Raw genomic sequence first — 26,086 nt, 5'->3', positions numbered from 1 at the left:
AATGAAGTGACGCCAGCAATGAGTGCTGCAGTGCCGGACATGCTCGAGCTCCAGTATGAACTGGAGTCGAAGGCAGCCAAGTGGTACGCCACGACTGACATTGCTAACGCGTTCTTCTCCATTCCGATAGCGCCAGAGTGCAGGCCACAGTTTGTGTTCACTTGGAGAGGCATCCAGTACACCTGGAATCGATTGCCCCAGGGGTGGAACCACAGCTCCACCATTTGCCATGGACTGGTCCATACTGCACTGGAGAAAGGTGGGGCTCCAGAACACCTGCAGTACATTGATGACATCATTGTATGGGGGGACACAGCCGAGGAGGTCTTTGAGAAAGGGAAGAAAATCATTGAGATCCTCCTGAAGGCCGGCTTTGCCATTAACCAAAAGAAAGTTAACGGGCCTGCAAGGGAAATTCCATTCCTAGGAGTAAAATGGCAAGATGGGCGTTGCCACATCCCAATGGAGGTGATAAACAAGATAACAGCCATGGCCCCACCAACCTCTAAAAGGAGACTCAGTCTTTCCTGGGCGCTGTGGGGTTCTGGAGGATGCACATCCCAAACTACAGCTGGATTGTGAGCCCTCTCTACCATGTAACCCGCAAGAAGAACGATTTTGAATGGGGCCCTGAGCAACAAGAATCCTTTGAACAAATTAAGCAGGAGATTGCCCAGGCAGTAGCCCTTGGGCCAGTCCGGGAAGGGCAGGAGGTTAAGAACATGCTCTACACCGCAGCCGGGGAGAATGGCCCTACCTGGAGCCTCTGGCAGAGAGCACCTGGGGAAACCCAAGGCCAACCTCTAGGCTTTTGGAGCCGGGGATACAAAGGCTCTGAAGCTAATTACACACCAACTGAGAAGGAGATACTGGCAGCGTACGAAGGAGTTCGGGCTGCCTCAGAAGTGGTCAGCACTGAAACACAGCTCCTCCTGGCACCCCGACTGCCGGTGCTGTGGTGGATGATCAGAGGAAAGGCCTCCTCCACGCATCATGCAACAGATGCTACGTGGAGTAAATGGGTTGCGTTGATAACACAACGGGCTCGAATAGGGAACCCCAGCCACCCAGGGATACTAGAGGTGATCACGAACTGGCCAGAGAGCAAAGATTCCGGGATGTTACCAGAGCAGGAGGTGACACGTGCTAAGGAGGCCCCACCATATAACGAGCTGCCGGATGAGGAGAAGCGATCTGCCCTGTTCACTGATGGGTCTTGTCGCACTGTGGGAAAACATCGACGATGGAAGGCTGCTGTGTGGAGTCCCACACGACGGGTCACTGAAGCTGCTGAGGGACAGGGTGAATCGAGCCAGTTCGCAGAGGTGAAAGCCGTTCAGCTTGCTTTGGATATTGCTGAGTGGGAAAAGTGGCCGAGGCTCTACCTCTACACCGACTCTTGGGCAGTGGCGAATACCCTGTGGAAATGGCTGCAGCAATGGAAGCAGAACAGCTGGCAACGTAAGGGTAAAACCCTCTGGGCTGCTGAAGTACGGCAGGACATTGCAGCCCGTGTGGAAATCCTTGTTGTGAAGGTGCGCCATGTGGATGCCCATGTACCCAAGAGTCGGGCCACTGATGAACATCGACACAACCAGCAGGCAGACCAAGCTGCTAAGATTAGAGTGGCTCAGGAGGACTTGGACTGGCAGCGCAAAGGTGAACTGTTCATAGCCCGGTGGGCCCATGAGACCTCGGGCCACCAAGGTAGAGATGCAACATACAGGTGGGCTCGAGATCGAGGGGTGGACCTCACTATTGACACCATTGCAGAGATCATCCATGGATGTGAGACGTGTGCTGCAATCAAACATGCCAAGCGGGTGAAGCCCCAGCGAAATGGAGAGCGATGGCTGAAATATAGATATGGAGAGGCCTGGCAGATCGACTACATCACACTGCCACAGACCCGCCACAGGAAGTGCCACGTGCTCACAATGGTGGAAGTAACCACTGGATGGCTGGAAGCTTACCCAGCGCCCCACACCGCTGCCCAGAACACCATCCTGGGCCTTGAAACCCAAGTCCTGTGGTGACACGGCACCCCAGAGAGAATTGAGTCAGACAACGGGACCCACTTCCAAAACAACCTCATAAATGCCTGGGCAGAAGAACACGGCATCGAGTGGGTCTATCCCATCCCCTACCACGCACCAGCCTCTGGGAAGATCGAGCGCTCCAATGGACTGTTAAATACCACATTGAAAGCACTGGGAGGTGGGACCTTCAAAGACTGGGACATGCATCTAGCAAAGGCCACCTGGCTAGTCAGCACAAGAGGATCTGCCAGGCGAGCTGGCCCGGCTCAGTCAAAACCTCCACGTGCTGTAGATGGGGATAAAGTCCCTGTGGTGCGCATGAGGAATATATTGGGAAAAATGGTCTGGTTTAGTCCTGTGCCAGGCAAAGGTAAAGGCAAACCCATCCACGGGACTGCTTTTGCCCAAGGACCTGGGTGCACCTGGTGGGTGATGCAGGACAATGGAGAGGTCGATGCGTACCACAGGGGGACTTGATTCTGGGCGAGAACACGCCGTGAATTATGCTGTGCCTTTGTTAATTGTTATTTTGTTATTGTTAACTGCTAAATGGCAGCTGGTCATGATGCAGATGGTATAGAATAAAGGGGTGGATTATGTCCTGGTTCAGCTAGGATAGGGTTAAGTTTCCCCAGCAGAGAAGGGGGAAGGGATCTCCAGCCGGGTTATTCATACCATGCTGACGTCAGGTCCAGGTGCAGGAGCGCAGGAACTTTCTCCTTTGTGGCTTTGGTGGCAGGGAGCATCGCGAGTGAGCTGTCTGTAACCATTACAGTATTTCTCTGTATATCTTTTGTCTTTCTTACTGTTATTGCTCTTTATTGTTACCATTGCTACTGTTGTTTTCAGATTGTTTACACTGTTGTATTAAATTTCTTCTTATTTTAACCTGGGGTTTGTGCCTCACTTCCAGCCTGACCAGCTGAGGGTAGGGGAGGGGCAACGGCAACATGGTCTCCTGTCCCGGCAGGGCCTAAACCATCACAGTTCCATAGTTGCTTGTACTAGCAATCTAAAATAAACCACCTATATTTCATTAAACCGAAGTTGAAGGTTCTCTATGCTGCTGTCCTGTGAATCCAGATGCTTCAGCCAAAAAAATGTTTTTAAATGAACCAAGGGCCTGTATTGCAATTGAACAGTGCATAATATCCCTCATGATTCTTGTTGGGTCCTCTTCGGTGAGGCTTTTCCCTGAGTCATGTATTTATTGGAAAGGCTGCCTAAGATTGGGAGGAAGAAAGCATCACACTTTAAAAGTTTAAAAAGAAAAAAAGACAAGATGTAAAACAACTGAAACAATCCCACAGGAGAAACTTACTGTTAAGTCAAACAATAATGAAAGCACACACAGTTCAACCTTAGATCATTACCTGCTTGAAAACAGCAGGAAATATTGAAATACAAATTAAAAACTAACATTTTTTTCAATTAAACACCTAATGACAAATCACTTTGTGTTTAAAAATCCCAAAACTTCAATCTGAAAAAGCCTTGCAGTGGAAACAGAAGATAACTGTGTTCTCCTAACACAACTGAGAATTTAATTTGAGACACTTAATAGCAGTTCAGTTTTCCAAAGTTTGTAAAGACTACTTATGTTCCCCTTTCAGGTGCTCCAGAAGACATTTATGTATTTTATTTAAAAAAAAAAAGCTGCTGAAACATTTGCAGAAATGCACTAGAAACTCCCAAGTAATTTAAAAAAAGCAGCTGCTCTTAAAATCTTCATTGTACCTGTTAATAAGTGTGTGAAATTACTGTAAGGAAGCTTCATTTGTAACCATGAATCTAACACAAAACATCTCTGATCCAGAGAAAGTTCATAAAGGCCTTTATGATTATCATCTGACTGCTACTTTTAAGTGTAATTTTAACTTCATTGCATTTTGGCTGCTCAAACTAAGGATGTGCTTTGATAGTCTCTCCTAAGTTAGTTGATCATATGGAATTCGAGACAATTACTCTGAGGAAGCCTCACAAGAATGCGCTGCATGTGTCATCCCTGAACACAGAAACCCACGTACGCTGAAACAGGAGAGAAGAGAGAGACTGGTAAAAACCCACCATATCCTTCTGCAAAATAAATCTACTGGAGTTGAAGAAAAAAAAAGCACAGAACTGACATGCCTAAGCTTTGCTTCCAAAACAAAACTTAAGAATTGTACACTTTTCCAGTATAAAAAAAAAAAAGTGTCTTCATTTCAGAAATATCTGTCCAGACTGCTGCTGTGTTTCGCAAATTAGGTAGAGTTCCCATAAGGATTGATGGAAAAAGCAACATGCTTTTATGCAGAATTTCTGAATTGAAATGAAGATATACAAACCTGACTGGGGACTCAAAAATACTTTTCCTTTGTGTTTCTTTTTTTCTTCTTGTATAAGCACTCCCTATAAACAACATATACACACACCGATGAACCAACAAAACTGAACTTTATCATTCCACAATAAAAAAAAGAAAGGTTCTCCTTGAAAGCTTAAGTAAAGCTATTTTAAAGGACCTTAGAACATTTTTTAAAGAGAAAAAGATCAAAGAGAAGGAACACTTGGTGTTTACCTGATTTAATCTACCAACATGTTTGGCAGTGCTGGGTAAAGAAGGGGATCCATACGACACTTCTGGTTTTGAACCACCTGGAAAGATCATAATATAACAAAGATTGGCTAACTTGAAACTAGTTTCCATTTCAAGAATCATAAGATAAAAATACCAAAATATTTGCAATCTACATTCATAGAACGTAGAAGGTAGGACATTGCTATTTTCCTCAATTTTATAATGTGGAAACCTAGCACAATGAGGTGGGATGCTGAAATGCTGGGGTTTCAACCCCAAGACCCAAATTAAGGTTGACATATGGGTGAGTTTGCCTTCAGGCTTCCCTCCAGGGTGGTGCCGGCCTTGCAGACAGAGCCATTGGGTAAATGAGCCCCATGTGTCCCACATTAAGGAAACAAGGGTCAGGTGTCCCACTGAGGGATAAAAGCTGGGACCACTTGCAGGAAGGGCAGTGTCTGTCTGTGGGGTGGAGGCACTGTGCAGAGTTTGCTGTTGGGGAAGGAGCTCCTGCCTCCCTGGGACTGGGCTCCAGTCAGGTCTGGCTTTTGTAACCGTGGGCTGTGTAGAGATTCAGTATGTGGCTTCCTTGGTCTTATGTGTTTGGCTTGTTGACTCAGTTGTCTCCTGTCCCTTCTATGGGAGACTGCGTGTCACCATTTATTCCACCCGTTGTTGGTTGTGTGGTGTAATTGTTTGGGTCAGTGGGATTGATGTCAATTATGTATAATCTGACTTGTTTGTACCCCCAGCGCTCACCCATGTACTGACCCTTTTGTATCAAATACAATTTGGTTATTGGTTCATCTTTATCTGGCTGTGTCCTTTATGCTAGGACTAATAATTGGCAAAAAAGATGCCTATATAGTTAAGCACCTAAGTTAGGAACCTACAATAAATTAAGCTATGTATCCTTCTCCAGAATCAGAGGGAGACAAGGAACTTTAGAGAATGAAGATATGGTGATAAGTGAATTGTTCATAGTCTCACAAAATATATCACAGCAAAGAATGAAGTCTGATCTCTTAGGCCCAGTTGTTCATAGTCCTCAAATACAGAGAGCACTTCAGGCACTAAGCAAGCAAAAAAAAAGACTAAGTCCAACCTACAGCAATTCTTTTCAAGTTCAAATAAAGTTCCCCAAATAGACTCCAGGATTCATGATTTTAGACATATGTACTGTACAGCCTCAGCATTGTTCTTACATGATGAATTTTATAAAACACAAATGATGTCACTGACTACAAAACAGGTATACTCCCCTTCACCTTAGCAAACTGAGTATCATGGCAGATGGAACGGTAGGAGGAAAGGCTCAACAGGACAAGGTCAAAGATAAAGAAAGTCAAGTTAAATTTAGCCTTGACATATACCTTCCGAAGGTCACAAGCTGAATAAAATGTGGCTTCAATTTTTGTCTTTTCTGTCCTCCCAACACTCTAGTGGTTTACTGAACTAAGAACACTTCCAAATACCTTGAAAGTTCTGAATATATTTTCACCATTTTCCTCCCACTTGCAGTACTTTGTTAGCAGAGTCTTATGCTCTCTCCACCAATTACTTCTGATTAAGAGGAGTCTCCTAATGTAAGCCAGATAGAACATTTTTGCTAGTAGAAGAGCTGTTTTGAAATTGTATGTATACAAAGGATTCCTATTTGTCACTTTAAGAGCTTGTGCTGGGTTTCTGCAGCAGGGACTTTGATAGCAGGGGAGGGGAAGCACAGGGGTGGCCCCTAAGAGAAGCTTCTTGAAGCTCCCCCGGCTCCAAGTCGGACCCGCCTTTGCACCAAGGCCGGGCCAATTAGCGATGGTGGCCACGCCCCTGCGATAATATATTTAAGAGGAGGAATGGGGGGGGGGGGGGGGGGGGCGGCGTTGGGGCTTGTAAGGAGGAGATAGAAGGGCGCGTATGTCAACACCGAGGTCAGTGCAAGGAAGGAGAAGTGAGGGAGGTGCCGCGGTGCAGAGCCGCCCTGCATCCCGTGGTGAGATGGCAGGGCCACCCCCCTGCCACCCAGGGGGCTCTACAGTGGACCAGATGCTGACCTGCAGCCTGTGGAGGGCCCCACACCAGAGCAGGCTGCTGCATTTAAAGGAGGCTGGGACTCAGGGCAAAAAACAGTCCCAGTGTTGCAGTTTGGTGCTGGGAGGATTGCAGCACGTGGGGGTGGCCCACACTGGAGCAGCATGGGAACAACTGCATCCTGTGGGAAGGACTCACGCCAGAGAGGAGGACCCTTGCCCATGAGAGGGGAGCCATGTAAAGCAGGGCATGAATGGGTAGACTTCCCTTTCTCCTCCAGAGGAGGAAAGAAGCAGCAGACAGAGAGCACCCCCCATCCTGTTACCTGCATTGCAGGGTGCAAGGAGGTAGACTGGGAGCAGAGCTGAGCTGGGGAAGAAGGGAGGGGTGGGTGGGGGAGGTGTTTTTAAGATACGGTATAACAGTAACTCTTCTCACTGTCCCACTCTGTTAAGTGGTGGTGGTGTTAGTGTTTGAATTAAACTGAGGTTCTTTTTTCTTCCCCTAAAGAATCTGTCTTGCTCATAATGGTAATGGGTGAGCCACCCTTCTCTCTCCTTATCTCAGTTCTTGAGTCTTTTGCTTCACTTTCTCCATCCCATTGCTGTTGTGGAATGGGGTGAGCTCAGTTGCTCTTGGGGCTCAAACCACAAAAGAGGTCAAGTCATGAGTAATCAACAGAGCAAATTTTTCCAGCATGAATTTAAATGCTCCTAGGTTTACCTACAGGGAAACAATACTGTGTTCATCTGGAAGCTAACTAAAAGTACCATTCACTGTCTTAAGGAGTCTCAGTTTTATCTTAGAATGATTTTCCTTTACAACACAGATGAGATCGATCTCTCTTACCTGAAGGACGACATCGATACCGCTAAAACAAGTATTTGATTATTTCATTCATGTCTATCAGTCAAGATCTGGATTTGGGAGCATTTTTGTAGGTGTGGGGTTTAAGTCAAATTTGCAAACTGACTCCATGAAAAATAAGAAAGATTGCTGTATCTCTCTGTTGGGTTAGCAAGAACATTTCTCTGTTTTGTCCATAATATTCCCTCTGATCAATCTGTACACTTTCATAGTGACTTCAGTGTCATATGGAATAATTCTGGTTTAGGTGATGTGAAGAGCTATAAGGCTAGCTTTTGCTGCAGTTATGATGTACTGAAAGAGAAGCTGTAATATGAAATGTTAGCAAACTCTTATGCAAATATGAAATGTTAGCAAACTCTTATGTAGTGGGGACAACGGAAGCAATTTCAACATACTAGTCACTCATTGCTTTTCTACTACAAGCATCTAACCAAGAGAAACCATGTCAAATCTCTTGGGGTACAGCAAAGTTCTGAAAGGTAGGTGAGGATTTAACTGACTAAATGTGACTACTTAAAAAAAAAAAAAAAAAAGATAGCAAAGCAAAAATATTACCAGTTAGACAACCCTCTTAAAAATACCAAAAGACATAAGGTCTGTTTAAACTACTCAGTTTGACCAGTTCCATAGTTCCATACCTGCAGCTCCTTTATACTGTGGGCATTCCTTTTTAATATGACCTTCTCTTCCACAGATGAAACAACGTTTTTCTCTTAAGTCTCTCTCTTCCAGGCGCTTCCACTTCTCTGCTGATTGCCTGGTAGGCTTTTCTTTTCCAGTTTCCACTATTGCTCTTGCTAGTTTCCTCTTCTGAGGTGTACATGGATGCAACTTCCCCTCCTTGACCGAGTTCTCCTTTTCAGTTGTTTTATTCTGAGTTTCTTTTTCCTCTTTGCTTCTTTTCTCCTTGCTTTCTATGTACCTCTGGATTTTGATATCTTCGTAATCACGACGCCGTCTTAGTCTGCAGGAGCAGAGAAATGCTGCAGAGTTCACAGGCCTTGCATAGATACATACAGTAAAAAAACAAACCAAAACCAAGTGTTGTCTACAGACAATGGGTGTATCTCATTGTTTCTTCTAAATAAAGTGAATTCATGTACTTGTCCCTTTAAGTCTGCTATCAGTGCTACATTAATGTAACATACATTTAACTCCACAATCAACTACAATACATCCCTAAATTCTAATAATTGTATCTCAAAAAATATAAGCACAACAGAATATCTGTGTGCTAGAGTTGCAAATACAATGCAGGAAAAGAAACACTGAGCAAAATGCTAATAAAGCATAAAAAATAGGGCTATAGTTCGATTTTTTTCCCTTCTTGTTCAATCAGAACTCCTTTCCTTCTAAAACTGTATATTCACAGTATCTCTAAAAGTATCTTCTACTGGGAGAAGCTTGTAACATTCTACATGACTTAAAGATCTAGCAGTGGGGAAACAGCTACCACTACCAGAGTGGTTTTATCTAATTCTTTATACATGCCCCAGAGAAGACATCAGTGAAACCAACAAGTCTGAACATAGGAACAATGGCAAGTGACTTAAAAATACCTCACAAAACTGAATGAATAGGCAAAAGAATAGCAGATGAGCTTCCCTTTTTTTAAAAAGGGAAAAAAGGAAGACCTGGAGAACTACAGGCTAGTCAGTCTCACCTCTACCCAGCAGGATCATGGAGCAGATCCTCCTGGGAACTATGCTTAAGGCAGATGGAAAACAAGAGGTGATTGGAGACAGATAACATGGTTTCACCAAAGGCAAATTGAGCCTGACAAGTTTAGTGGCCACAGCATTGGTGCATAAGAGAAGAGCAACTGACATTATCTGCCTGGACTTGTGTGAAGCATCTGACACTGTCCCCCACTACATCCTTGTCTCTGAATTGGAGACACATGGATTTGATGGATGGACCACTCAGTGGATAAGGAATTGGCTGGATGCTCACACTGAAGAGAACTGCAGTTAATGGCTGGATGTTCATGTAGAGACCAATGACAAGTGGTGTCTATCAGGAATCCATGTTTGGACCAGTATTATTTTCCATCTTTGATGGGGACATGGACAGTGGGGTTGAGTGCACTTTCAGCAAGTTTGCAAATGACACAAAGCTGTGTGGTATAGTTGATACTCTAGAGAGAAAGGATGCTATCCAGGAGGACCTAGACAGGCTAGAGAGGTGGGCCCAAGTGAACCTTATGAAGTTCAACAAGGCCAAGTGCAACGTCCTGCATATGGGTTAGAACAAATCTCAAAGATGGATACAGGCTGGGTAATGATTGGATTAAGAGCAGCCATGTAGAGGACTTGGGGAGTACTGGTGGATTAAAAACTGACTATGAACCAGCAATGTGTGCTCGCAGCTGTGCTGGGTTTCTGTGGAGGGGTTTTAGGTAGCAGGGGAGGGGGCTACAGCAGTGGCCTCTGTGAGAATTTTCTCAAAACTCCCCTGGCTCCAAGTTGGACCCACCTCTGGCCAAAGCTGAGCCCATGCGCAATGGTGACCATGCCTCTACAATAATGTATTTAAGAAAGGGAACCTGAGAGGGGGGTAGGGGACTTGTGAGAAGGCATTATGAAGGTGGGGGAGGTGTGCCAAAGCAGAGAGCCCCCCTGTATCCTGTGGTGAGAAGGCAGGGCCACCCTCCTTGACACCCATAGAGGTCACCAGAGGAACAGGGATCTGCCTGAAGCCTGTGGAGGATCCTCTATGTGAAGAGCCAGCCCCCGGTGTTGCAGTTCAGCGCTGGGAGGACTGCAACACGTGGAGGTGACCCACACCTGGGCATCTCGAGAAGAACGCATCCCATGGGGAGGACTCGCAACAGAGAAAGTTTGTGGAGCACTGTCTCCCGTGAGAGGGGCGCCACGTGGAGCAGGGGGAAGAATACAGAAGAGTGCTTCCCCCACCCTTGCAAGAAGACGCGGTGGACTGACTGCACCCCCCAGCCCCTGTGCTGCTGGGGAGGAGGTAGAGATAGCGGTAAAGAACCCTGGGAAGAAGGGCGGGGTGCAGCAAATTTTTTAAGATACGGTAACACTTCTCATGATCCTGTTCTGTCTGTTAAGTGGTCTTTGGGTTAGTGTTTTGAATTAATGTCCTTTTTTCATCTCCTGAACAAGCCTGTCTTCTGCCTGTGACCATAATGTCCTTATCTCCATTCTGAGCCTTTCTCCTTCCTTCCCAGTGGTGGGTGGGGAAGGGGTGAGTGAACAGGCGTGTGATGCTCAGTTGCCCTCTGGGATCAAACCATGACAACAGTTCATAATATGAAGAGCAGGAAGATCAGTTTAACACTCATTTATTACAAGAAGATAGTTGCTTTTAGACATCTGGTTACTGAGGATCAGGAAACCTTCTCTTGGATATAAACCAGGACATTGTTCTCCTAGGGATGTGCTTATGAAAAATAATGCTGTGACATTCTCATCTGCTTTTTGATATAAATTGCATGATTCTGTGAACATGACAAAAATGTGTCTTGCTGGCGTAGCAGGATTCTGGAAGTAGAAGCTATTAAATAGAATACATAAAATGCTTTTATGGGTGCTTTTCATAGCAGATAGCTATTCAGGTCTACATGTAGTTTGACTACTGCTTTCCTATATAATGAAGTGCAGAGTCAGCATTATCACCTTAAGCTAAGTAGTTTTGCAGCCTTCTGTGAAAAGATTCTGTTTAAAAGCACTACAGATGATGCTGGCAGAAGTTTAGTAACTTAACACAGACTAAAGATTTAAAAAACCACCACCATCCACAACTGTCAAAATTGGTATTGATACATTTTCATTTCAACGGTAAAGGAAATAATCTGCAGCACGTACAAATTTCACTTTAACATTGCTATCTTCATCTTTTTCTGAACAAACCTAAGGTAAAGTTCCACACAGATGCCAAAACTATACTCACTTTCTTCTCATGGGACAATCTTTCATGAAATGGCCAATTTTACCACAAATTCTGCAGCACCTATCATTTGGTGCCAGTTCTCCTTCCGTTAGCACCTCTGGATCAAAAAAGTACTCCTGAAGAAGAAATCATGCATTTAAAATGAAAATCCATATGCTTGAGAATCAAGACAGATAAGCAAGTGTTACACAGGAGGAAGAGTTACAGTGAAAAATAAACCTGGTGTGTGTAGCTGAACTGAAAGACCCGATGAGATTAACTGGCCACTGGCCTCCTCTTTACAGGCAGCCTGCTGACATCAAGTCAGCAAGCTCTTCTTTAAAACTGCAGTTTTAAGAAATGATAAGCTGTTTTTGACAGGGACTAAAATATGTAGGCCTGTGCAATGAGGCTCTCACTTGATTAGTATTCTGCATGCCAACACATTTTACATGCAAACAACACAAAACCAATACCCAAGTAATAACTCCCACAAAGAATTTAAGTACTGTTGAAAATTAAGAGAGGGGCTTAAAGACAGTGTAGCCATGCTCCTACTTGTCCTAATATACACCCAAGAGCGTGCACATACTGCTCTTAGAAGCAACTTACCATTTTTGATGGATATTCTTTAGGAAATACTTTTATAGGGGTACCAAATACCCTTCTGCCATTAATAAAAGCCTTCATTATAAAATTTGTCACTGTGGAAGGAAAAAAAAAGATAAAACATCCTCCAAACATCAAACAAGCCAGTAAAAGTAAGATCTAAGACAAGAACTTCACGTTGTACCCAAATTTGTTAACAGGAGACTTACTTTTTCTTGACAATCCAGCTCCTAGATTGTGGTTCAGATCAAAGGGGTCTGTACAAAAAGAATTACAGGCATTAATCAAATCCAGGACAAGATCAGCAGTGTATACATACACATGAACAACTCCAGGCAGCTATTCCTAGTGCAGAGTTAATATCCTGAAATTTAACTGTTTGCAAATTTATTGTAAAGAAATTAACTCCGTGGACAAAGGATCACAGCCATACAGCTCTGAACTGACTGAAGGATTTGAAAAGAATAAGCTGAATGTGCAGGCAAGAGTGTAGAAATTTTCTCCATGAAAGGCATGGAACTAGTCACCTAAGCCATGAAAGTGGTTTAGGGAACATTTCTAAGACATATCACTGCATTTTCTTGATAGAGATCATGGTATTACTTAATGGTGTAATCATGGACAGGGTTAAATCGGTCCTGTAAATATGGACTCAGCTAATCTGTGAGAAAACCTCAACTATATTACAGCTTTTTTATTTTCCAAAAGATTTGATTAAATCTATTTTTCTGTGAGTTAGCATCATCATGAAAAGTATAAAGGCTGCTTTGCAGCTTTTCTGTAGAGAAAAAGCACCCTAATTTTTACCACTACTGAAACTCAATGGGAATTTTGCAGTGATTTCAAAACATGAGCAAGTAACAATTTATTATCTAGTAATTAAAAAAACAAATAAGCCTTGTGGAAAGACCAAATTTTTTATGTGGGCATTAAAGAAATTCCACATATTTCTGTAACTCACATGTTTTTACCTTCAATTACAATGTATTTGGAGGTCCACTGCTTCTTAAAAGTTGTAAGCAGACTTTTTCTCCTAATGGAGATGACATGCTCTTTGAAATCAAATTCTTCTGTGTAGAAACGGAGAAGTCCCAGCCACAGTTGCCCAACAGATTCAGTGTTTTTGCCATAGTCTGGCCAAAGAACTGACTGAAAATGACAAATATTTTTACTTCCAGTACTTACATTAAGCAGAATAATTTTCATAATTTGGAAATTCAGACCATGCAAGTCTTATAAACAAACACAGCTGAGTTACACCAGAATACTTCCTTTCATAATTGGCATTAATAATGGAATATTGATTTTAAAATGGTGTATTTTTTAAAATATTAAAAACAAAAGTAAAGAATTAATAGAACTTTTAACATTAGATTTTGCCTGTTATAAAAAAGTTAATTCACTTTTATGCCTATTTAACACAAAAGTATTCAACAGGTTTAAACAGCTATGACTAGATAGGCAGCTGCTGTTTGTAGGAGTTACCTCCACCCAGTAATTGACACACAGAGCAATTAATCATCATTAATACGTTAAAATATTTTTTTAAATCTATTTTTTTTCAGATTTTTCAGGATTTTTTTTTTCCTCAGATGAGTTACAACCAACCATATTCTTAAAAGCTTTACAGGGTGGAATTGGGATTTTCAAAGCAATAACTACTCCACTTCCATTTCTATATTCAAGCACCAATATATGAGGACAATGTTTCTTAAAAGGAATTCTTTTTCATTCACAAAGCTACAGGTAACACCATTTCAAATTAGGTTTACTCACCAACTCGTCTAATTTATCAAAGAAATAAACATTCCAGTCATCAACTAGAATTTCAGGCTTTTTTGGTTCTTTGTAGATCTGAAAGCATGATGTTGAACTCATTAGAAAAGCCCTTCAAATTCAGCACTGACATTCTTTCATTAATACTGTACAGATACACATTTCTTTCCTGATACACTGTACCTCTTGAAGAACAGGGACGACAGGTGGCTTTCTCTGTTGCAGAAAATAAAGCACCATAAGAGTATATGCGTAAGAAGAAAGGCTACCTCGAGATGCATCTCCAATGTCACATATCTAGCAAAAGAAACATAATTTGTATCTTTTATGGTTTTCATCTCTTGCTGCAGGCATTACTGCTTTGAGAATGTCTGAAATATACTTACCTTCGTAAAGACTTTCATTGTGTAACACAGATACTTTACTCTAGGATCAATGGCTGCATATGATGACAGGAGCCTTGTGTTATGTAAGGCCTATAAAAATAAGAAAATTATATGTAGGAGCTCTGAAGAAATGACTAAGCTAAAACTAAAAACTTCTATATTGTGTGCTCAAGAAATGCAGATGTGAAGCCCTGCACAGTAGAATGTGTATTGAGAAAGGTAGCATTCAATGCTGTTAAACAGCCAATCAACATCCTTAATCTGTGCAGAAATGGTACAAAGCAGCATTCACGGAAGGGTACTTCCCCACAGAAAGGGACACATTAATCTACTACTGCATTTTCAAAATATTTGGTAGTAGCTAAGTTCTTGAACTAAGATCTCAGCCCAGAAATGTGAAAGCTATCAACTAACCCATAAGTGCATAAGTGCAGAACTTCAAGAAGGCTTTCAGAATTACTTGGTTGAGGTATCTTCCTCAAGACTCCCCTTTAGCTCAGACAAAAACTTCAGAAAATTTAATACTTGGGTCTGAAGCTTATTTTCCTTTGGTGTTTCAAGTAACTGGCTTTTGAAATTCAGAGACATTGAAAAAACCCAAAACTTGTTTTTCAAGTATTTGGCCAAGAATTTCTTGGGTTTTTTGTAAATTCCAACACATGTTCCAGTTCAGACAAGTTGGGTTCAAAGTCACTATTCCAGCTTTCAAGGCTAAGCAAAAGCCATGACAGGAAGTGGAGTGTAGGAAAGCTGAAGTTCTATTATTTTGTCCTCTCATTTACAGAAAGACTTCAACACCTAAACCATTATTTCTTACTGAGAATGAATATATTTTCTTAGGTGAGTGACAGCTATGAAGTCACAGATGTGCAACTAACTCCATTCATAATCAAATAAAAAGGTTGTTTGGAAATCTCAAACTGCAAGATGTAACTGGAAACAGCTGATTATTTAGCCTCAACAAAACAATCACTTCAATCTCAAGAAGCAGACCCACACTTTTCTGTTAAAAAAAATAAATTAAGAAGAGATAACCTTACCAGAGTATTATATAAACTGATGTCTACTTCAAGACCACTTCTGACATGGAAAAATTTGACAATTGGCACTTTAGCAGTAGTTATAGGCAAGACATTTTTTAAACCTAGGATGAAATGTTTAATTACTGAATGACTGCAATACTGTCGTAACAGTATCAAATGTTCTACAAATAACTGCAAACTGCAGTAAAAAGGCTACAAAATAAAGTCTTAGATAATACCAAAATTGTACTTCAGTTATATTTTAATACTGATTTTAGGCATTTGTCAAACATGATGAATCTGCTAAATACAATATATACAAATATACATTAGACCCCTAATAAAACAAAGATCAGTCTAAATGCTATAGAAAAGCTTAAGAGATCATTGATAGTTCACTCCAATTGTATTAAATTTATGTGAGATACACCAAAACCAGCACTACAAAACTGTAATTTCTTGTAGAAAAAAACAGAATTCCCACTGCTAACTTGTATCAGCCTACCTTTTACTATTAACTTACTAGGCACTGGACATACAAATACAACATAACTACTAACTACTTAAAGCCTCAAACTTTAACTTAAGGTTTGTTCTGATGCATGTAAGTTATAAATATACCATCTGCCCCATTTGGATGTGGTCCTGTAACATTATAGCCTCAATGACCTACATATGCAAAAATAAATCCAAAACGTTCACAACACATAACCTCACTCTTACTAACATTAAGCTCTTTGATATAGCTTTATCTTATTTACTTCAACAGTGCCCCAGGCTGTTCTCACTACAGCAACTGAACCATCTGTTTCAATTTTAAAGAAGTTACCTGACTGCTTCTTGAGAACTTTTGCTAAATCTTCAATGATTCTGATGCAATCCAGTCCCTAAGGCATTAAGAAAAAAAGTTGAAAGTTGTTTCTGCTAAAAGGATTTTAGGCAAACCTTTTATTACTTGCCACTAAGCTTAAAGCTGTATAATTGAGTTTCATATTATACAGAATTATGCGAATACCAGAAATTGTTTCAAAATAGCACTTGTAAAATCAACACTAAATAGTATCTTCACATAGGCTTTTAAAACGTTTATATTGGGCATGAAAGGAGAATGATGTCATTTTCCACTGGGTTCCATTCCTAGCTGTTTATGCTACAAAGCATGTTATTTATTAATGCTAGAAGTAATGGTAGTACAGAAATCAGAAGATGACTGATTACTGAGAGTAGTTCTTAAACTCATGCCTACACCAACAGCAACCCCCCCTAAAATAATCTGCCTTTGTGGCACCTATTTGGTTTTCTTCTAATCTGAAAAGCTTTTATAAAATAATAAAGTTGTTACACTATATACACAACCATAACATTTTGTATTTATTTATTTAAAAAAAAAAACTTTTCAAACTACCTCAGCAGTTTCCAGCCCATCTATCGTCATACAGATATCAAGGTCACTTTGTTTGAAGCCAAAGCCATTTTTTGAGGAGCCAAACAAACTCAGCTTGGTTCCTATAAGAGATGTGATGGGTTATTAACCACATATTGAAACAGAATCTCAAGTTGTATACAGCTTCAAACCACTGCATGTCTTTTAATACAGGCACGAAAAATTACTGTCTTTCTACGGTAGATCAGTACTTACTTCCTTACCAACTTTGTGGATAAGGAAAGAATCTCTACTTTTATTGGTTCAAATGAACAGTCTGACAGATCCAGAAACAGGTTTTCCAATAACTAAATCATCAACATGCAGGTCTGAGCTGAAATCTGATTAAAAAAGGTAACACTGCTCTCTACAGAGATTTTCAGGATAAGGGATATATCCATCCATGTGTGAGGCTCCAGCCAAAAAAATCTTTTGCTAATCTTAAAAGCCTATGAACCAAACTCCAGGTGTTACAGGTAGGAACTCCAGAAAGAAACAAACAATAAAAAGATCAAATAGCTAGGTTCTGTAGATAGGTCAAACGTTGTGCCTTTATTTTCATATATTCCCAAACCAGTAAGTTTCAGTAGGAAGGACTACAAAAAAGTTGCTACTTGTAAGAGCAGATATAACAACAAATCCAGCTAACGAGTAAGGCTACAATAACAATTATAAAACCATTCCAAGGACTGCTTTGATTGTCTTCTCTTTCACTTGCCATTGTTCCTGCCTATTAATGTGTTGTATATATGACTAAGTCAAAAAAGACTTAAACCAAAGAAAGACTTAAACCAGAAATTAATGTCATGAAGTATAGCAATGCTGAGCAACAATGTAGGTTAAATGTTTAAAACTGAAGTGTTTACTATGCTGATATGTTTTCTTGGAAGACACTCAAGTATGGTAACACTAAATGATAAATATAAAGCTAGAACTGCAAAATTACCTGGGAAATCCTGTCTGATGAAGTTTTCCAAGTTTTGTCTTATATGTTCCCGAGCCTGATCCTCTACAATATTTGGAGCAAAATCATCTTAAAAAAAAAAAAGACAATTTAGACAAACTGACCTGTAGAAAGAGTCAACAGCAAAGATTCAAATGAAACAAGTGAGGGGTTTACAGTGGGGGGGAAGGAGGGATGGAAAAAGCAAGAGAAGATTCACATGTGAAAGAAAGAAAGCAAGGATGAAGTAGAATAGAAATACCTGTTCAAAGAAAAATATTAATTAGACAAATAATGCATTTTGTCTGGTCAGAAATGGCGAGAGAAAAAGGAGTAAAGTTGGGTCACTCTGAAAAGAACAAAAGTGGAGAAGTGTTACAAAACAGTATTTTGACTCCTTTTTTTTCTAGAACACTGAAGTCTGTTTACTGAAAACCACAAGTTAAGGAACAGTAACAAAATTCATAGTAGACAGAAATGTAAAAGCATCAGTCAAAACCCCCCCCCAAAATTAAACTGTTAGAAATTATATTAAGATGCCTAAATGAGTTATCAAACAGCCAGTGTGGAAGATAAACCTAAATATTTTGTAATTCTCTAGATAGAACTACTTAGTAGTTTGTATTAAACCCTTGCAAATCTTAAAATTGTATCCAAGAGAGTTTGATAAACCGTCCCCCTTTATAACACCATTAGCCTGTTATTTCATTATTTTTGTAATTATTTTTCTACTGCACAACAATATTCGAAGAAAAACACTTACAGTAACATTGGACACAAACTTGATCTAGAATAACTGAAAATTTGGGTGTCAGCACTGGCAGTGGGTCAAGCTCAATTTTCTTGAAGTCTTCTGGACAATCCCTCTTTAAATGACCTTCCCGTTTGCACAAGCTACATACTACTGTAGGAGACTGCATGAACAGAAAGCAAGATTGGTTTTAAAAACCGTAATACTTTAATGAATTTGAGCAACACTGTCATATAACTGATAATAGAACACAGCAATATGTTTATATTCTCATACAGCTTGCTTACCTTGCCCTTTGTAAAAGCTGTTTTACTGAATTCATAAAAAAGTTCCGATTCTAAACACTGTTCTATTGTGTTCTCTTCAAAAAGGCTTCCCTTCTCAGTAAGATGCTCTTGACTCAAATTGATCCGCAAAGATCCATCCACATTTTCTTCAAAATGTTTGCCCTCATATTTACTTGGGATAGAAAAATCTTCTTCCTCCGACAGTATATCATCATCTCCAGATCCAATATATGTGTTATCTAGTTCATCTCCAGCTCTTAGGACACCGCCACACTCTCTCTGGTTTAGAAGACTTGAGTCTTCCTCTTCTTCCTCATCATCTGAGTTAATCATTTGGGATATTTGACTCTTTGATGAACATAAGAATTTTTTCAGGGATTCATCCAGTTCATCAGTATCTTCAGTGCTATCCTCATCAACGTCAATCTTGTCATCCACTATACCACTGCATTCTAAGCCAAACTCATCACTCTCTGTAAGTGTAGCATTTTGAAAATGTTCTATGTCTGAAGTACTACATGTCTCTGTATCATGCTCGTTCACTCTAACAGGGAGATCTCCACTATCACTGTCTTCATCTATTCCCTGCTCAATAGTCAAGATATTATTCCATCTTATTTTTTGTTGTTCATGTTCTTCCTCTTCCTCCTCTTCTTCCTCTTCATTTCCACTCTCTGTCTCTTCACAACTTGGTTTAAAATCCTCATTATCTCCAGAAATAACTTCTTCAATTATGCAGTCTGAATCTTCATGGGCAATTCCCAAATGACTTATATCATCAGTCAGCTCTTCTTCTGTGAAGCCTTCTGAGCCATCACACAGTTTTGAAGGATCAGTTCTGTGTGCTTGGGGTGTACCTGTAGTCTCAGTTATGCAATCTTCCACTACTGCTGTGTTTGTTCTACCATCCAAGTTTTGCAACTCAGAATTTTCATGCTTTATAGTATCTTTTCCATGGTCCAGCATTTGGGATTTCTCCTCATTGGCATTTGGAAAGGATTTTTTGCTCAATTTTGCACTTCTTTTTTGAGGCAAGGCAAAATACTTGTAAGTTGCTCTCAGACAGTGAAGAATATACTCATACACTAACTGGCTGTTCAGAGTTCTTGCCACATTCCTTCTGACTGAATATGGGTCTAGTAGAAAGAAGAAGTAAGCCAGCAGTGCAGGAGTTAATTTTTTTTTTTTTAAAAGAACACACTTACATCCTTACAAAATTTGAATATATTACCATCAGTTACTCTAAAACATTGTGTAGGGATGTATTGTGCTGAAAACAATTTTTAAGTCCACTTAATTACTTTTGATAACGTTGAAAAAAATACCCAAGAGAAATATTTACTTTGATTTTTTTTTTCCCAAATATATTCTACTATATTATTGGTAATCACAGTCCAATATTTAAAAATTTTAAGTTATTACACACCATGTCAATAGCCAAGACAGTACCCTAGAAAAACAAACTTCTTTGAAGTTTATTGATATATATACCTTCCACAGCAATGCGCTTTTTAGGCCAGTCCTTTGATTCACGAGACACGGTTTCTTTGAGCCGTATGCTAATAACCAAATCAGCCATATTGAACTCCAAGGCATAGAAACGAAGCAGTTCTACCCAGAGCTGACCAGCAGGTGCTGAACGCTGCTGTCCTGAATCAAATACTAAGTGAACCTGTCAATTACAGAAGAAAAGCTGAAATAATATTGAATGCACAAGTATTTAGCTGTTACACTTCCTTGTATTTCATCTGTAATGTGGTATTACATAATTTATAGTTGCTTCTATACTCCTGCAAGTGGAATAAAAACGGCAATTAAAAAATTGGAAGAGATAATGTAAGATCAGATTGTAAAATTTCAAAATGAAAGATTGCAGCAGTGGTGAAGAACAGCATCAATGATTAATAACAATTGCTTAAGTGTTTATGCTATAATTTATAAATTTCCAAGAAGATATCACATCTAATCGAATTGGACTGAATAGATTATATAGCCTATTTTTTAACAAGGCCTAAACTGTATTGCTAACTGTCATAACATTCAACCATATAGTGATACTGTTTCTTGCAAAGCTGTTGTAAAATAAATAATTTGGAAGAACAGTTCAAAGCTAAAAGGAAATATTTTTCATACACTTAACCTAATTCTGAGATAAAATTGCTTCAACTCTGTAAACCCAGGGTCTTATCAGAGAGTTTGAAGTAACACCTAGTTTCCTGCTAGCTTCTTGGCATCAAGAGGTAAACATAGTAAATCTTGTATCAGTCATACAGTTTCTTAGTTCTGCCCCTGGTTTTGCAACATAAAACAAAAAGAGAAGATAGTTCTTTTTTCTTGAGAACAGCAATGGCTGCTAAACTAGTACAGAAATAAATTAAACTGTTCAGACCTTGCCCCTTGTAGGGGAAGTTTCTTGTGGCAAGTCAGAATCATCAATGGGGTTATGCTCCCAAATCACAGCATCATTCTCAACTCCTTTCAGATGAAAATTAGTTAATTTGTTTAATGAGAATCCTCCAACCTAAAGAAAACAGAAATAGAAACATACAGCTAAATATCATGTGAACTCTAAATCTTACTCCCCCATGGTAATAAGACAAATTAAAACAGAATGAAGTTTAAAAATAGCTGTTACAGGCCTAGAATATGTCCCAATCTGCTTCTCTCTTCTCCCTATGCTTCACTAGAAAAAGCTCTCAAGAGTTCAGTGCTTTTGGAAGGATATCCATAAGCCACAAAATCTTGTCTTTGCACATTACAGAAGCATAAATACTTGTTTTCCAATTATATGGCCATATACTTTAGGATGTTTCATTCAGTGCAGAGAGTGGAGAGGCTCTGAGAATGAGTCAGTCATGTATTGAAGGAAAATGTTACTTGCAAGTCCCATGTAATTGGTTATGGAAATTGGAACATGCACACTAAATATAAACAGGCAACTATAAGCACAAAAACAGGTGCCGTGAAGATAACACCTGAATGTGTCCTGGAGAACTGGATTCTGGATTTTGTCCATAATACAACTCCTGATATTATGGTGCATTTCAGCATCTAAACCCAAGAAATACATACTCTAAATCCCTAGTCTGATCCCTTGGGTAGATATCACACCAGTGTGCTCCCCAACTCTGGTCTACATTTTGAGGAACTAGATATCAAAATCCAAGGCACTGTTTTGGGATGTAGCTATGTAATTTAGAGTTCTTGACTCTGGAAGAAATGCAGAAGAAATGAAGAAGTAGATTAAGTGCATTAGTCAATGCCCAGCTCTCTTTACTCACAAAAGGGGCAACGGAGCACTTAATTCAATAACTAGGATTGTTAATTGCGTTCTTACAGACAAGCATACAAAGGTTACAGAATCACAGAATCATCTAGGCTGGAAAAGACTTTAAAGATCATGTAGTCCAACTATTAACTTCACACTGACTGTTCTCAACTACGCCATATCCCTAAGTGCTATGTCAGCCTTACAGGTTAGGTGTAATCTGACTGAATTCACATTATTTCCCAATTCCTGCAGAAATGGCTGCTTATGGCTTGCTCAGAAGAGCAAGAAGCTGACAGGTTACATGCCACTGCAAGTGACTGGTCCTCTCATTCATACTATTTGGTGCATTAATACACATACCCAGGGTCCCAAATAGGCAGGTAGAAAAGGCTCTTTTCTCTGTTGTAGAAAGAAAATAACCATTAAAGCGAACACGTAAGGTGACAAGCCTCCCTCTTCAGGATGATCAACACAGCACAACTGTAAAAAAAAATTGTGCAGTCATTAAGGCTTCAAGTGATACCGTGAAAAGTACTTCTTTTAATTACTATTCAGAAATCTATCACATTAAAACACTGACAGAAACTCAGACATCTTTGAGCTCTTACAAGATGGACTTTGTTCTCAAGGCCTGCATATTTACTGGAGTCATGTTATTACCATAATATTTTCAGTGTAAGAGCCATTGGATGCAGACTGGCAAAGCAGACAGCATATAGCACATTAGCAAAAATGACAACTCATTTTATGTCGATACAGTACAAGTCAAACTTTTTCAGTCTTTTTCTTAAATCGTATTTTAAATCCATACACACAAAGTTTTAGAACAAGTTATTTTAATTCACAAGAAAGTTTCCATCTACATATGGAAACAAGCAGCTTTTTCCTTAATATTTCTGATGATGGATTAAGTTTATGGAAAACTGGTAGTTCCATTTCATATACATTACTCTGACTTGTTTGGTAACAGAGCAAGATACATACAGTCTGCATACCACCAGCTGAAGCTTAAAATTCCACTTTTTGAAATTTAGTGGAAAATTATAAATAGCACACAAGTGATAGTTACATAAATTATAAAATGTACAGTTTAAAGAAAATGTAAATATCCCTTTTCCAACTTTTTCTAAAGACAATTTCAACAACTGTTTTCTAAACCACACCTACAGTCTTACCAGCATAGTATCAATGTTCATTTGATATTTATTCAAAGATGGTGGAGTATAAATGACTCTTACCTTCGCCCAGTACCTGAAGGCAATTACTAAAGGTACTACAGTAGGTTCCAGTTTTCCAAGTGTAGCCAAATGGCTTGTTGTCAGCCAAGCATTTTCATTCCCTGCACTCACTTTACAAATAAGGCCACTGAAACCCAAAAAGAAACACAGTAAAACATATTGGAGCTTTTGTAAGAACAGCCATGTATAAGATAACATCTCACAAAACGGTGTAGCAGAAAGCTGTAAGGAAAGACTTATAAGCCTCGCAAAAACACTGTATCTACATTAAAAGAAGCACGGAAAACCAAATTATGGTTAGGTTGAAGATATATGCATTATAATTTTCTATTGAAGTGTTTTCAAATGCAATTAAAATTTAACTATTTGCTTCTAATTACATTAATTCACTAAAGTAAAAATTACAGTACTAATTTCCTTCATGAATCAAAAACATTTTCCCATACCACACCCATCAGAAGACGGTTTCTGTGCTGTTTTCACAGCACAAGAAGTATTTTCAAATAGTGAAAGTTCAACGTAGCAGCAAATAACTGGTAATATTTCTGTATCAGTAGGTGTTCATAGAATGTTTCATGAATCTTAAGCAATATCCATTAAATGGGCAGAATAAAACATCTTCCACTTCTTCTCAAAATACTGATGAAGCTAAGCAAGCTGATCTTGCCCTTACAGAAATCCATAATTTATTATGGTATCTACATTACCATAAGGAAAGGAAGTTTCTGCTTAAGTAGTTATCCCAAATGGAAGGGTAAGGGTACATGCTGGAAGCCATAATGGTTGAAGGGACTGGAAAATACACCACTGAGGACAGAACAACCCTTACCCTCTTATTCTATGTTAGGAATGACTTGCCCATGAGTGTTAGTTTGTGTTTCAAGATCCATGGAACTGTAATAATTTAGTACAGAAACGTCATTTTTCAGATGTTGGTACATATAATTTACATTGCTATATACTATTAGAACACACAAAGTGACAACCGAGACCTTTGCTTTTCTCTGCACACCACCGTTGGTACTCTAGCATGGAAATCTGCATCAACTTCCATAAAAGATTCTAGGCAGGAAAAAAAAAAAAAAGAAGCCATGTTAAAGCATGGTTTTGACCAAAAAAAAAAAAAAAGTTGAAATGGATGCAACTAGAGGAGTACAGCTACAACCTCAATTTCTTATCAAAACGACTAATTTTGAGACAAATAACTCAGTACATCTGATAGCTTAATCCTGTCACTCTTTTAAAAGCAAGTTTTTCATATGTGATGGATAGAGTATGGTCTATATGATAAATACTGTTAAGAAAATTTTAAAAAAGGAACTTTTCAAAATTCATATTCACAGTAGGTATAATTAAGTAGGTATATTTTGGTTAACTGCTGGCTTCAGTAATCCAGGCATACAGACAGATCAATGACATCTGTAAAACAATGTTAGTGTGAAAGACAAAAAACCCACAGTGTTATGTCAGTACGAGACAGAAAGAAAATACCCAAGTTTATTTTCCCTGGTAATCTAGAAATACTCTATGTAAGAACAGGCTTACTGACATAATGTAATGTCTTCTTGCTATGCTTAATTTTTATTTTTTCTCTTATTCTTTATATAGGTTTCCAAATACAATTCAGCTACGTTTTTATTTTGCCACTAAAAAAGTACAGATGCCACTGCAGTCCCTTCTCCAAGTGGAGTTCATTGATCCAAATGGGGATTAATTTTTTATGCCTCACTGTTTCACTGGGCCAGGTAGAAAAAATACTACGAAACAATTTCAGACACCCAACTCAAATTCTGAAATGGCAAGGTTTTCTTGATGTTACCTAGCCATTTGGATACCATCTTTGAAAAACATCTTGCTCTTACCACTGGGGTACCTCAAACAACTAATGCTCTGTCCCTGTATCTTCTGCCGCACAGAAAAAGGCTTTGCACAAGATGTTAATGCAAATATTGCTTCCTTTCAAAACACATTAGAGATCTTAAGTTCTTACGGGATCTGGGCCTTCATTCCTCCAGTCTGGCTGAATAATAACCCCATTCTCAAAGATTATAATGGTCACCTGACCAGACAAGAAGATGCACATACAATGGAGGTGGAAATGGCAATAAGAAAAATCTAGGTCAGTGAATATATATAAGTTGCATACACATATTTGGAACCATACTGTCCAATTTCCCAACTGTGGGCATAAAGCAAAGCAAGAAAGTAGTAAAGCTAGTTTTTGCAATCTGCATTTAAAAATACAAGTTTCTTTCTCATCTTTTCATTTTTTGCCTGAATATGCTTGAATTGGCTTAAGTGCATATCTTTTAAGACCTTAAACTTTACTTGCCGGTATTATTGCCTAGAGTTGTATTCATTACCTGAAAAAAACATGTGTCTGTATGCAGTCCTTTGTACACGGCCTCACTGCATTAACAGGCATGTGCACTTAAGTACAGGAAAAGAGACCCCAATCTGAAAGTATGTTACTAAATTTCTGACCACATGTTAGAAGAGCTTAGGCTACTTTCTGTACTACACATGGCTAATAGAGCAGTCTAGGGAAAGCCAGACAGCACAGTCTACCTACAGTTCAATGATGTCTTCACTTACAATGTAGAAGAAAGCCTCCCACTACGAATTTCTCATATCAACACAAAGAATGGGACTTCAGTAGTCATAAAACTGAATATAAAACCAAAGTCAGTTATGCCAATGTATTATTTCCTGAAGTATTTTTCAGTTTCACACCTTTCTAAAAACAAAAAATAGCATGTGGTTTACCTGTTTAACAGAGGTGGAATTCAACAATACTAAGCAGTAATAGTTTAACAGAATTAGAAAGGCAGCAATTTCTTCTTACCACTGTTCTGGAGACTTTCTTGCACAAGTAAGAGAACATCTGGTTGAGTCATCTGTCAGTAAAAGTAATAAAGCCGTTTTCATAGCTGTCAATAATATCATTTCTCACAACTCAAAAATTTTAAAACATCACTCCTAGGCCACTTCT

General features: G+C 39.5%; 1 protein-coding gene across 6 annotated transcripts in view; it reads right to left on the bottom strand.

Moving 5' to 3' along the window:
- The window catches only part of TUT7 (terminal uridylyl transferase 7), a 50,721-nt gene that overhangs the window by 4,361 nt on the left and 20,274 nt on the right, over positions 1 to 26,086 (bottom strand). For 2 of the 6 annotated variants that reach the window (XM_074932482.1, XM_074932481.1), the window contains exons 7-28: positions 25,940 to 25,991; positions 24,087 to 24,156; positions 23,095 to 23,221; positions 22,217 to 22,336; positions 20,975 to 21,106; positions 20,077 to 20,257; positions 18,586 to 19,721; positions 18,311 to 18,461; positions 17,551 to 17,637; positions 16,587 to 16,687; positions 16,011 to 16,068; positions 15,200 to 15,303; positions 14,160 to 14,249; positions 13,957 to 14,070; positions 13,774 to 13,851; positions 12,969 to 13,146; positions 12,207 to 12,254; positions 12,001 to 12,092; positions 11,410 to 11,525; positions 8,133 to 8,458; positions 4,600 to 4,676; positions 4,367 to 4,430 (exon numbers count right to left, since the gene is read on the bottom strand). In XM_074932482.1, coding sequence (XP_074788583.1) covers positions 4,367 to 4,430; positions 4,600 to 4,676; positions 8,133 to 8,458; positions 11,410 to 11,525; positions 12,001 to 12,092; positions 12,207 to 12,254; positions 12,969 to 13,146; positions 13,774 to 13,851; positions 13,957 to 14,070; positions 14,160 to 14,249; positions 15,200 to 15,303; positions 16,011 to 16,068; positions 16,587 to 16,687; positions 17,551 to 17,637; positions 18,311 to 18,461; positions 18,586 to 19,721; positions 20,077 to 20,257; positions 20,975 to 21,106; positions 22,217 to 22,336; positions 23,095 to 23,221; positions 24,087 to 24,156; positions 25,940 to 25,991 — 3,502 coding nt within the window. Of the gene's footprint in view, positions 1 to 2,285; positions 3,263 to 4,366; positions 4,431 to 4,599; positions 4,677 to 8,132; positions 8,459 to 11,409; positions 11,526 to 12,000; positions 12,093 to 12,206; positions 12,255 to 12,968; positions 13,147 to 13,773; positions 13,852 to 13,956; positions 14,071 to 14,159; positions 14,250 to 15,199; positions 15,304 to 16,010; positions 16,069 to 16,586; positions 16,688 to 17,550; positions 17,638 to 18,310; positions 18,462 to 18,585; positions 19,722 to 20,076; positions 20,258 to 20,974; positions 21,107 to 22,216; positions 22,337 to 23,094; positions 23,222 to 24,086; positions 24,157 to 25,939; positions 25,992 to 26,086 lie in introns of those variants that run through there. The other 4 variants (XR_012635586.1, XM_074932483.1, XM_074932485.1 and 1 more) reach the window with 4 other exon arrangements.

This window comes from Athene noctua, chromosome Z (genome assembly GCF_965140245.1).
Source record: "Athene noctua chromosome Z, bAthNoc1.hap1.1, whole genome shotgun sequence".
NCBI classification, from domain to species: domain Eukaryota; kingdom Metazoa; phylum Chordata; class Aves; order Strigiformes; family Strigidae; genus Athene; species Athene noctua.
This window is presented reverse-complemented; position numbering and strand designations above follow the sequence as displayed.